The sequence below is a fragment of the Tiliqua scincoides genome, chromosome 8 (assembly GCF_035046505.1).
Source record: "Tiliqua scincoides isolate rTilSci1 chromosome 8, rTilSci1.hap2, whole genome shotgun sequence".
Lineage (NCBI taxonomy): Eukaryota > Metazoa > Chordata > Lepidosauria > Squamata > Scincidae > Tiliqua > Tiliqua scincoides.
In genome coordinates, this window is record NC_089828.1 from 60,194,374 (window position 1) to 60,206,669 (window position 12,296).

Genomic DNA, 12,296 nt, shown 5'->3' on the forward strand with positions numbered 1-12,296 from the left:
GAGACTGCCTCAGGTCCTGAATGTCCTGGGAAACATCCTGCTTCCTGCTGACCAGGAGAAAGGCAGAAAGACCCTTGCATTGGTGTGTGCTATTGTTTTAAGGACAGTAGCTCCTAGTGCCTGCCTGAGACTTCAGGTTGAGTAGTACCAGTACCATCCTGAGGGCTCTTGCCATCTTCTCTGGTGGCATCTGGAGCCCCTGGCTGAGAAGTAGTGGGGAGGAGGCTGTACCTCTGGCAGTGGTGGCAGGGGGTGCATTCCAATTGATGACCTGTCATTCTGGCAGGGAAGCCTCGTCTGTGCGTGGCCCTGTAGTGGCTTGTGGGAAAGAGCCACTCGTAGAGCTGGTTATGAGACAGAGAGGGGCTACAGGAGAGCTCCCACTGCTCTCTAGGAGTGATCTGGAAGGGTGGGAAGAAGCAATACCCAGGTGGGTTGGCTGGTTGGGCTGCTCCTTGCCCTGCTCCCAACAGTAGAAAGACCTGGTGACCTTGTCCCTGCAGCACCTGCTTTTCATTCTGTAGAATGAAACCCTGGATAGGAAGCTGTGCAAGTGTGCAGAAGGCATGCTGGAAATGAAGACTTAATGTGTGTGTTGACTTTTTCTCCAGGTTTGCTCGCTGGAAAGCCTGAAGGATTTTGGGGAGTGTGTGGTTGCCCTCCAGACAAGCGTCATCAAAAAGTTCTTGCAGGGCTTCATGGCCCCAAAGCAGAAGCGGAGGAAGCATCAAGGGGAAGACTCCGCCGTGAAGGAGGGGGAGGTGGATGAGGAGAAGAGAGTGGCTGAAGAAGCTAAGGTCTGGAGCTGCATCGCAGGCTGGCAGGGCACACTCAACTAGAGGCCTGAAGGGGTTGGAACACTATGGGGGCGTCACTGGAGGCAGTGGCCCAGCTCTTGCAAAAAGGTGCACAGGGAGCAGCAGCTGCCTGCAGGCTTTTGAGACTCCTCCTGGAAGAGGGAAACAGTCACTGGCCAAGGGCTGCAGCCCAAAGAGGCAACCTGTCTGGGAGTGAGGCCGCTTGATCTCTGTGGCACTGCTTGAAGTGTTCATTCTCTGGGTTCCTCTTGAGTGAAGAGGGCGTTCCCAGGCCTCATAGGATCCCCATGTCTTCACTTCAAGGCCTGTCATGGCTAAAGCCACAGAAGGTTTTGCCTTCCTTTCCCTGATTGCCACTGTGTTCCACTGGCTGTTGCTACAGCACAACTTCCTGGCCCTCCTACTGCCAGGCTCCCCTGCTCCTCCTGGGCTGGTGGTGGCTTTTGCCATACATTACCCACCCATCCGAAGGAAGAGGGGCAGTCTGCGCAGTGTGGGAGCCCCTTGTTGCAGACAGAGCTCTTTGGGGGAGGTTTGGCCAAAAGACTACCATCTTCCTTGCCCTGGAGCCTGGGCAGCAGCCATGCTTCTCCTGATTCTGCTTCATAAGAGCACCTTGTCTAGTTCCAGGGGCATGAATGGGTCTCCTTGTCTGCCAGTTGAGTCAGGGTTGGTGTGACTTGGTCTTTGACTCGACTCCTGGCCAGAGATGACTGGGTGCACTAAGGCACAGAGTCAGGAGAGGGTGCTGAGCAGCTGCGAATGGCCCCCATTGGCTCCCAGCTTTCCTCTAGCCTTCCAGACAGGCCTCTGCTTGGTGCTGTATTTGTGCCCCCCCCATTTGCCAACCTCAAGCTGAGGCCTTAGGTTGGGGTGGGGGGCTTAGGGTGTTCAGGCTTCCTGTTCTGCAATCCTTGGGAAGCCGTGTTGAAAGCCTTTTCCGCAGTGTAGAGCAGAAAATTCTGCCAAGAGCTTCTGTACATTTATCTTGGCCCAGCAGAACTTGGTTTGAGCAGCTCCTTGGAAAACTGATGGGTCTTAAGAAGCGCTCTGAGCAATCAGTTAAAGGAAAAAGAGTCTCACTGGAGCCTTAGCCCAGTTTTCTTTGTCTGGGACTGCTTCCCCCTTCTGCTCCAGGTACTGCGTAGCAAGGGGAGAACTCAAACGTGGTGCAAAGCTTGTTTGCTCAGGCATCCTGTTTTCACTGCACTCCGTCTAATTGGGTGGGAGGAGAATGTGCAATTCTGCAGAAATCCGGGGTTTTGCTTGGCTCCTGAATGGCTGGTAACAGTAGAGCCTGGCTGTGGCTTCTGGTGCGCAGCTGTCTGGGGCAGAAGGATGGGAGCTTGGAAGCCACAGGATGCCTGTGCGAATGTAGGAAAGGAGAGGTGTGTGATGAGCTGATGGGGGGGGTCACATTTGAGAATGATCTTTTGTGGGGAGTCTGGAAAGTCCTTGCCAGTCCAGGTGCTGGTGCCAGCGGGGTGGGGGGCAGTTTGTCCGTGCCTCGGCAAAGAGGCTTCTGCCAGAGCCTGTCGAGCTGGGGCTGGCAGCCATGCCCTGCTCCGTGGAGTGGCGCAGCTTCTGAAGGTGCCACTAGAGGGCGTCCCAGGCTGTTCTCCTGTGGCATGACCTGAACTTTACTGCCTCAGCTGTCCTGGCAATTAACAGAGCTAAAGTTCTGCTGTTTGTTTTTTCTTGATGAACGAGTATTTGGTTTGGATTTCAAAGTCAAGAATGCAGCCGGGTTTCAGGCTGGCTGCAGCAGTATGTTGAGCAAGAGCTGTGGGCCTTGGAAGTTGTGGAGGTAGGAAGGAAGGGAGAATTCTTCAGCCGCCTGAACTACAGCTGTCCAGACCCCCAGGGAGGGAGGGAGGGAGGGAGGGGGCAGGAGGCCTTCCGTGTCCTTGGGAGTCTTGGGCTAAGTGCTCATTCTGCCCCCAGGTGGCTTCAGCTGTGGAGAAGTGGAAGACGGCCATCCGAGAGGCGCAGACCTTCTCGCGCATGCACGTGCTCCTTGGCATGCTGGACGCTTGCATCAAATGGGACATGTCGGCAGAAAATGCCCGCTGCAAAGTGTGTCGCAAGAAAGGTCTGTGTTCAGGCCCAGGGACTGCTGCTGCTCTGGGGAAGCGCCGTGGGGCTGCGGGGGCAGCTGTACCCCCCAAAGGTGTGTCAGCTGATTCTTTTTGGAGGATGTGGTCTGCCTGCGATATTCCTGCCCTCCAAGAGCTTGGCAGAGGATACACGTCTTCCCCTCCACCCCCCACCAAAACTTTTCCTCAAAGCAGTGCTGCAGGATTGCTCAGGCTGGAGGCGAGGGGCCGGCCTGAGGTCCCTGCTCCAGTTTGGGAACCAAGTAAGGACTTGACAGCTGCGCCCCCAGATCACCCTTTGCGCTGCAGCCATGACCCCACACTGGCTCTAAGCTGTGCCTCCTGAGAGCCCGCTGAGCAGAGGAGGTGGCAAGGGTGTCCAAGGAGAGATTTGGAACGGGGTGTGCAGAGCCAGGGGAGTGTCGTGCCTTCAGTGCTGGGCGTTAGGCCTGGCACCTTCAGGAGATGGACCTGCTGCACTTTGCGGCTGGTGCTGGGCCAGCATTGTTCCCACGGCTGTGCTGCTCCTGTGTCACTGGGCCACTGTTGCTGTTGGCATAGACATATCTGACAGTCGCGGGCTGTTCCTCTTCCTGGCAGTATGGGCATTGCTCTTGGAGGCCTCCCTTCGGCCTGAGCAACATTCATGGCCTGCTTTCATTGTGCTGCTAGACTTGAGGTTGTGCTCTGTCCCCCTTCCCCAGGCGAGGATGACAAGCTCGTCCTGTGCGACGAATGCAACAAGGCCTTCCACCTCTTTTGCCTGAGGCCAGCCCTCTACGAGATCCCTGAGGGCGAGTGGCAGTGCCCGGCCTGCCAGCCGTCTGTGGCCAGGCGCAGCTCCCGGGGCAGGTGAGACTACCCTTTCCTTGATAGCAGCCTGGGCAGCCCTTCCCTGTGAGCCAAGGCACAGTAATGCCAGTCGGGTACTCTGCAAGGTGGTTGGAGCTGTGCCTTGCGTGAAAGTTAGGTTCTGTGGGCTGCCTACACTTATGGGAGCCACCTGGGCATTGGTTCTTGGGGCTGGAGAATGTGGGGGGGGTGCTGTTCCTTGTGGTTGCTCAGGTCTTGTTTCCACATGGCCCAGGGTGGCCCCGCAGTTCCCTTTCCAAAGCAACCTTTTTGAGGTGGATTATGCTGAGAGGGTGCCTGGCTCAAGCACCCCCCCCCCCCGTGAGCCTTTTGAGGGGGCTTCCCAGCCGGTGCCCTGCCTTGTGCAAGTGCCGGCCTTCCTACCCTCCAGCTAGAGGCAGCAGCATGATTAGGCACCTCTTTCCCAGGCGGCAGGTGCTTTGACAGCCAGCAGCAGTTCCAAAGTAGGCTTTTGGCAGCTTCTGCCCTGAGGCAGAGTGCGAGGCACAGCCTGTTGCCCTCGGAGGCAGCGCAGCGGGTGAAGTGTGGCCTGCAGGGAACTGTGGCAGCGCAGAGATCTGCTGCCTTGTGTTGACTCCTGTGCACTTTGCCTCTAGAAACTACGCGGAAGACTCTGTGGAAGAGGAGGACGACGCTGGGGAGGAGCAGTCGGCAGAGGATGAGTACAGCGGCGAGGTGGAGGAAGAGGAGGAGGACTATGAGGTGGCTGGCCTGAAATGTAGGTCCTTCGCTACTGACCCCATGCTGGCTGTAGCTGGTCTGGCTGCTGTATTTTCATGAAAGATAAAACATCAGTTTAGTCACTGGAGAGGGCCTCGGAGCACAGTGGCGCTCACGCCTTTGCCTGTGGGGCATCCTGGGTGCAGGGCTGCTGCTTGTAACTTCCTTGACTGACAGCTGTGCTTCTTGGGACACAGCTGATGCCTGGCCGGTCCTTCCCCTGCACTCGGGAAAAGGGATGGGCGGGCTGGATCACAGACTCTGCTGCCTGGGGGGGGCAGAAGTGGGGCTGACCTTTGTGGCTAGGCCACTGGAAGTGTCTGAGGGTATTGGGGTGTCTCAGATGTGGGTGTGGCAGGTGGGTGGCTGCGATGCTGCTGTCATGCCAGCCTGCCCTTCTGGCTGGAGCAGGAATCCTCTGATGGGGCCACAAGGACTGGCTGATGAGTTGGCGCCCTCAGTCTTGGGGTGACGGGTTAGAGCCTTGAGGCTCAGCTCAGTCCTGAACGATGGCTGCTGCTTCTGCACCTGTGAGTGCGAGGGGGGCCTCGTCTCTTGTCCACCCCAAGATTCGACTATGCAGCCAAGCGTAGCAACCTGGACAAGAATCTGCAACAAGATTCAGACGTGCAGAGTAGACTCTACCCTTGGGTGGGGAGTCCACCTGCCTCTACTGCAGGAAAAGCTGGCCTTCAGAGCTGCAGTACCTCAGCCCTCCCAACTGAGCAAAATCTCCCCAACCCTAAGGCTCCCCGTCAGCCTGGCTGTCAGGTCCTGTCCCCCCATTCAAGAGTTGGTTCACACACGCAGTGGATTGAAGGTACAAAGCTCTTCCTGGGTAGCACAGTTGAGTGCTCCCATGGGGGTGCTTGGCAGGTGCCGCACAGCTCTGCGCAAAGTGACAAGTAGCTTTGTTTTTGTTGACTTTTAGTAAACCACTTTGAATGCCCACTTGGGAGATAAAGTGGGATATAAATTTCTAAATAAAAGAAATACTGTGCTTGTCAGCACTGGAAATGCCTTGTGGGGTCATCTCCTCAAAAATAGCACAGCCAGAATGGTGGGGGACAGTATGGCCACATGGGAGGTAGGCTGAAGCTCCACCCCTGCCCCCTTGCTCAGCTAATCCCCCCAGCCCTTGCTCTTTCCTGCAGCAGTCCTCTGGGGGAGACCTCCGTGATTCCAGTTTGCAGACCTGTTCCTGGGAGGGGGAGGCTTGCAACCAGTCAAATGAGGGGTTTGCACCCAGCCCCCCGCAGGACCCTGCACCTCACTTTGTGGGTGCTTCTGTTCAGGTCTGGGGTGGAGTCCCTCCAGCTCCAGAAGGGAGCCCCATTTGCGAGCCTCTGTGTCTGTCTGTCTGCTGTGGAAGTTCGTTGCGGCCACTTCCTGTGGGCCTGGCCAGACTCAAAGCACAGAATGGCATGGTCCCTCAGAACAGAGCCTGGTCCTGCCAGGCATCCGTCCAAGCAGGGACGGCCAATGCTGAGACGCCTCCCTTTGGGGGTGGAGTGACCTTGACTCCTGGAGCTGTGCTGGTCCTGTGGGCCCTTGTGGAGAATGCTGGGCTGCTGACCCTCAGTGCATGGGGCCGTCTGGCGTGAATGCGAGTGGCCTCCGCCAGGCTACCTACTTTCGGAGGGGGAGGGGGGCTGTAGCAGGCAGGCACGCAATGCCAAGGCCCGCTTCCCAGGCAGCTTTCTGCAGTGTGGCAAGGAGGAGGGAGGGCAGTTCTCCTCTTTCACCGCTGAGACTCTTCCCCTGCAGGAAAGAAAGTGGACAGCCAGCCCTGCCTCTGTGGGGATGGCGCTCTGTTGCGGAGACCTCGCCTCCCTGTCAGTTGGCAGGAGCATCTCTCCCCTCCCCCCCACACTCAGGCTGGCTGTGGAGAGACCCTTGCAGCTGCTGGCCCTCTCTATGCATACCGCTTACAGGTGCTGGTAGTGGCCTCTGGCTCCCAGGCTGCCAGCATGGGGAGATCCTGTCTTGGGCCTCTGGCTGCTTGTTCCTTTGCAGCTGAGCCTAGGAGGGGATGGGTATTCCTGGGGGCTGACCAAGCAGGTGGGTCTCAAAAGTGTTGATGCAAGCAGCGGTCTGTGAGTGCAGCTGGGCTTGTCTTCTGATGGGCCAGCAGTGGAGGCAACCCAGGCGCACCGTCTGTGCCTGTCTAGCTGGTCTTGACAAACCCAGGCAGTTCACAGCAGCTCTGGCCTGAATGCCCCACAGTGTGTGGGGGCAGCTGGCGGCTGGCCATGAATGGGCCACTTGGAGTATCAGCCTTCAGGGGCTGTTTGAGGTGCTTGGAATCGTATGGGGGTCAGGGAGGGCCTTCCTCCTTCGGCACTGACTCTCAGCTACTGCATCTGATCCGTAGTGAGACCCAGGAGGGCCACCAAGGGGAAGCTGGGAGGTACGCCTGTTGACCCTCCGCGACGGAGCAGGCATCGAGGGAAGAAGCGGGCGCTGCAGACCTCCCGGGGGTCCCGGCAGCAGGCGGCTGCACCTGTTGGCGAAGCAGTCATTGATGAGCTGGTAAGAGCCGCTGGGCTCCTGGGACGATTATCTTCAGGAGTCATGAGCAAAGCAGGTGTCCTCAAGCACCTCCCCTTTGTGCTGGGAGCGCCTGCTGCTTGTACTGGTACAGGTGGTGCAGCAAAGCTATGTCAGGCATCCCTCTAGAGGGCCTGGGCCTCTGTTCCCCCCCCCCCAAGTCAGCAGGAAGCTGGTTTAAGAGATCTTAAATAGCAGCCATGTGTCTGTGGTGATAGACGGGGCGGGGGGTTGCCTGCTGGCCATTGGCATGCAAACAATGCGGAGAGCAGCAGGCCTTCCAGGCCGGCCTCCAGGGACAGTTGTTGCCCACGCGTCGCCCCCCCCCACACACACACAATTCATCTGTCTTGCATTTCACTTGACATTTGAATAAAGAGATCTTTGGGTTTCTGGCCTCCCTGCACAGGGGGCTGGGGCTCCCCCTACCCTGTTCCAGCATTGCAGGATTGAATTGGGCAGCCCACCCCGTTTCCAGATGTGCCCCATGCAAGATCACATCTCAGGGTCGTGCAGGGGAGGGGGTGGGCCTGCCCTCCGCTGCTGAGTGTTAGGGCTCCTTGCAGTGTCTGACTCACTGGGCAGGTGCCCCTCCTTCCGCTGCACCTGTGCAGCAGCTTATTGGAGGACTGGGTCACCATCTTTGCATCTCTTGGCCACTGCTTGCCCTTTGGAGAAGGGGTGGGCTGCCTGCAAAGCTGTCCTCCTGGCTCTGGGGGCAGAGCTGGCCTGGAACCCAATCGGCCCCATCAAAGTGCCAGCAGCTGCCTGCCTGCTTAAGGGGGGGGGGGCAGGGCCTTGAAGTCATGTGCTTCTGGCTGTGTGCAGTGCTCTGTTCTACCTGCTCCCTCGTCTGCTGCTCCTTCTACAGCAGCATGGCTGGGGGGGGGCGCTGCTTGAGTGGTCAACGCAGGCATGACCTGACCCAGCAGCAGCTCTCCCACCTCCCCAGCTGGCACTCTCCTTTTCCACCCAGATGCTCCAGACGAGGAAGGTGTCACGCAGGCAGAATCTGGAGCTGCAGAAGTGCGAGGAGATTCTCAACAAGCTTGTCAAGTACCGCTTCAGCTGGCCTTTCAGGTGAGGCGCAGGGGGGAGGTTCTGGGCTCATGTGCCTGAGTACTTGTGCTCAGGCTGCCACTCCGTGGAAAGGCATTGAAAGAGATGGGAGGAGTGCGAGCTGCCTGGCCGAGCTTGCTGCGCCTTTGGCAGCTGAGCTCTGCCACTGCCTGCGACTCCCTGGATGTTCTACCACTTCTCTCTTCACTTCTGTACCACCTTTCATGGGATAGTCTCATGAACAGTGTGCAGTGACAGACACCAACCAAAGGGCACCACTGCCACAGCAGTCGCAGCCAAGGGATTGCTTAACGCGGCAGAGAAGGCGTGCCTTGAGAGCACTGTTTCCAAGAGCAGAGCCACAGAGCTCAGGCAGGGGTTCCACTGCTTGGGTGGGGGCAGATGCAGAAAAGGCTCTGCCCCGACTGAGGAGTTGAGTCTCACTCAAGGACTCAATGCAGAGCAACAGCTCTCCTGAAGGTTGTAAGCTGGGCAGGCAGGGTTGTGTGGCAGGAAGCATAAGGCATCAGGGTTCAGGGCTGATGGGGAGCTGGGGGTGGTTCTGGCAGAGGGAGTGTTGTGCTTCCCTCCCCAAGCAGCTTGGCTCAGTCCTTGTCAGGTGCTCAAGGGCAGCCTGCACGGATATGGAAACCCACTACAGAGTCTGGGGGGGCAATGGTGGTGCGCTGCTGGTGGGGGCAAATTTGACAGGGCCACCGCGCTTGGCAAGTCCAGCCGATCAGTGTGGAAGCGGCCACTAATCTGTGGGGTTCCTTGGCAGGGAGCCGGTGACCACAGAGGAGGCGGAGGATTACTTTGAGGTGATCAGCAGCCCCATGGACTTCCAGACCATGCAGAGCAAGTGCTCCTGTGGCAGCTACCGCTCCGTGCAGGAGTTCCTCACCGACCTCAAGCAGGTTTTCACCAATGCAGAGCAGTACAACCAGAATGGCAGCCACATCCTCTCCTGCCTGGAGAAGACGGAACAGTGCTTGGTGGACATGCTGCACAAACACCTGCCCAGCCACACGTACTCCCGTAGGAGACGCAAGCGGCCCTCGGCCCCACCCTGCCCGGGACTCGAGGGGGCAGAGAGCGAGGCCGAGGTGCTGGAATATGCCCGGGGGCGCAAGAGGAAGAAATGAAGAGGGCACCTGATGGGATGCGGCTGCAGTGGGTCTCCCCAGCCTGCCCGAAGGGGGCTGGAAGGGGGAGGGGGCGTCACCCTGCTCCCCCACCCCCCTCCGGGTTTGCTCTGGCTTCCTAAATTTCAGCAATTCCCTGAATGCATCTCTCCAGCAGTGAGGGGCTTAGTGACCTCAGTAAGGCCCGCGGTTCTCACAGGTGAAGGAGGCAGGAGGGTCCTTCAGGTGTGTGTGGAGACACCTCCAGTCCTGGGAGCCAAGGGCTGCCTCTGAACCAGAGCTGCCTCCTTCCACCCCCTGCCCCCCTTGCAAGGGCAGGCATGGCTGCCGTCAGCAAACTTGGTTGCCAGTTGGCTGCTAGATGGTGTTTGTATTTATAGGGTGTTCCCCGAGAGTCGCCCCTTCTGTTTGTCTCTCCCCTGTGCCCCTCTCCTCTTGGGCGGCCGGCAAGCACTTAACCTGTCCAGGGTCACTGCCTTTCACCAGCATCACTGTACAGACCAGCCTCGAGGGTGCTTGTCTCAGTTTGGCCTCTTGGGTCGGGGCAGCAGGAAGGGTAGTCCTTTCCCTCCATGTTTCCTCTCCCCCCTCCACAAAACTGCCCCGAGTGTGCAGGGAAGAGCGGGCTTGCCTGCCAAGAGTGGCAAGTCCACACTGGGAGTGTCTGGGAAGGAAAACTGGCACTCGGTAACTTTCTACACTTTTTCTAGTTCAGGAAAGATTCTCATTTCCAGCAGCGAACCTTGTACAAAACCCCTTGTAAGATACAGCCACCTTGACTCAGACACGCACTGTACAGTTTATATGAGGGTGTGTTTGCTTTATATTCCCCCCCCCCCGTTCTTTTCTTAGGTAACTAGTTGAGGTTGACCCAGAGAAAATCTGTCAGGGCTGCACACTTTGTAGACTGGGCCTATCTCTTCCCCCAATCCTTTTTCTGATGAGGCTGAATTTTTGGTCAGGGGAGCCCTTGCACAGTCCTGGCCCGGCCCCCTTTTGGAGTCGAGGGGTCTCCTGGGTCCCTCCCTCCATGGAGGGTGTGTGGAGGGGAGCCTTTCTGGCACATGTTGGATTTGAGACTGGGAGTGAGAGGAGGGCTGCGTCTCCTTCTCTGGGGAACGGAGCTGCCTTGTCACCTCCCGGAGCGCTGTAGTGCAGCATGCTGCTGAGCTCCTCACTGGGGTGCCCTTAACCATCTTCCTGGGGTCCTTGCACTGACAGCCTTGTTGAGACACACCTACCCCCCACTCCCTCCCCTTCCAGCTTTTCTTTTGGGTTTTTTTTGCAATTCCTACACAGTGGAAGTCTTTGGACAAAGTTTTTTCTAAAAGGTTGTTGGGAGGGAGGGAGGGGAATTCTGTTAAGGGCTGTACTTGTAATAAATTGGAAATACAAAAACCTCAGCTGTGCTCTTGCCTGTCTGCTTCTCTGGGGCTGTTTTGCTGCTTCTCAGGCTGCAGAAGGTGCCAGGGCTGAGCTGCTTCTGCTTCCCTGATCATGGGACTGACATTCTAGCTCTGAAAGAGGTACAGTTGGGGGTGGGGGGAGGCTTGTGATGTAGGCCTGATCTGCAGGGCCTGGTGCTGTTTCATATACGACTTGCACAGAGCCTTCAAGTAGGCAGTTGGCTGCAGGTGTGCATGCAGAAGAGTCCTGCTGCTGTTCTCCCCAGCCATCTGCCTCTCCTTGGCTCCCCCAGCAGTACTGAAAGGGCATCCCAGAGCCTGTGCAGATCAGGGTATAGGGGCAGCAACACCGGAGTACCTCTAAAGCAAGCCTTTACTGGCCAGACCACATCACAACTGACCAGAAAAGTGCGCAAGGGCCAGGAGAGCAAGAAGGCCTGCTGCTGTCTGAGCTCTGAGGCAGATGAAGGCCTGTGACTGGCAAGGGAAAGGGAGTCTGAATACTCAGAGGCCTATTCTGACTTCTCAGTGTCACATGGGAAGCCCCCCTGGGCCAACTCACTCTGCAGCACTGGCTGACAGAGGCCCCTCGGCAGTGTCTCAAGCACTTTTCCTGCCTTCCTTAGAGTTGCAGCTGCTGTTGAATGTTTGTGGACTCTGCCTGCCACTGTGCCACAGCCTTTCTTTGGTCCAGAGCCATAAGCCATCTTGCAGGTGGCACTGCATGGGCCCCACTTCCTGGAGCTGCCCCAAAACACCACCCTTAGCAGGTGCTGCTGGCACTAAGCCAAGAGGATGCTCTCCCTGCAGCCCTTAGATCTGCCCTGTGGAGGGGCCAGAGGGGAAGTCCCAGGCAGGTGACACCTTGCTCTTCCTTGCTCACCATAGCCTGGCTGCCAGGTGCTGCTGGGCACCCACCAGTTATCAAAGGAATGCTGACTCCCAGCTGCTGGGCACAGTCACATATCTGACAGCTGGCAGGTGGCAAGACCAGGCAGGCATTGTGTGTGTGTGTGTGTGCGCGTGCACATGGGGGGGGGAGTCTACAGGCACCTCTCCAGAGGGGACTCCCCACTCTCCCCAAGAGAGAGGGTGTTAGCAGGATGTACCCCCCAAGGAACATCCTTGGGAGGAATGGCCCAGTCTTAGATGGTGACAGCAGTGATGATGCCAGATCCACAGGAGGGGTCCAATCTCTTGATAGCTTTTAAATCCAACACTAGAGTACAACGGCTTGGGCAGCATATACTGGCTCTTGGCCCACCCTTGTATTCCCCCAAGGACCTTCTGGTTGCTCAGCACCCTGCAGCTCCACCCTGGACACGCCTGTGTCAACCAGCACACTTCCCAGAGTGGGGCAAGTACCGGACACTGGGGAGGAAGCCACTGGGCAGCAACAGCCTCAGAGGGTGGTGGAAGGTATGGCCAGGTGGGGCTTGGTCCTGCCCGGCAGCAAGAGGACCCCCTCCTCCAGGTATTTCCCCAACGGCCCCAGCAAGATACGGCAGCCCAGGCAGGCCTTGCACATACCTGGGTGCCCTTTCAGGTCTCAGTCTGTGCTGGAGGCCTCCTGCACATGCCAAGGCCTTGGCGAGGAGCATTGAGAGGACCTTTCAGCCTTGTGATTCT

The 12,296-nt window shown here is 57.9% G+C and overlaps 1 protein-coding gene across 1 annotated transcript in view; it reads left to right on the forward strand.

The window, feature by feature from the left end:
- The window catches only part of BAZ1B (bromodomain adjacent to zinc finger domain 1B), a 29,079-nt gene extending 18,417 nt beyond the window's left edge, over window positions 1–10,662 (forward strand). Inside the window, exons 13-19 of the mRNA XM_066635028.1 lie at window positions 612–797; window positions 2,763–2,910; window positions 3,619–3,766; window positions 4,384–4,505; window positions 6,882–7,039; window positions 8,034–8,137; window positions 8,898–10,662. Coding sequence (XP_066491125.1) covers window positions 612–797; window positions 2,763–2,910; window positions 3,619–3,766; window positions 4,384–4,505; window positions 6,882–7,039; window positions 8,034–8,137; window positions 8,898–9,261 — 1,230 coding nt within the window. The 3' untranslated portion in view covers window positions 9,262–10,662. The remainder of the gene's footprint in view (window positions 1–611; window positions 798–2,762; window positions 2,911–3,618; window positions 3,767–4,383; window positions 4,506–6,881; window positions 7,040–8,033; window positions 8,138–8,897) is intronic.
- The last annotated feature ends 1,634 nt before the right edge of the window (window positions 10,663–12,296 follow it).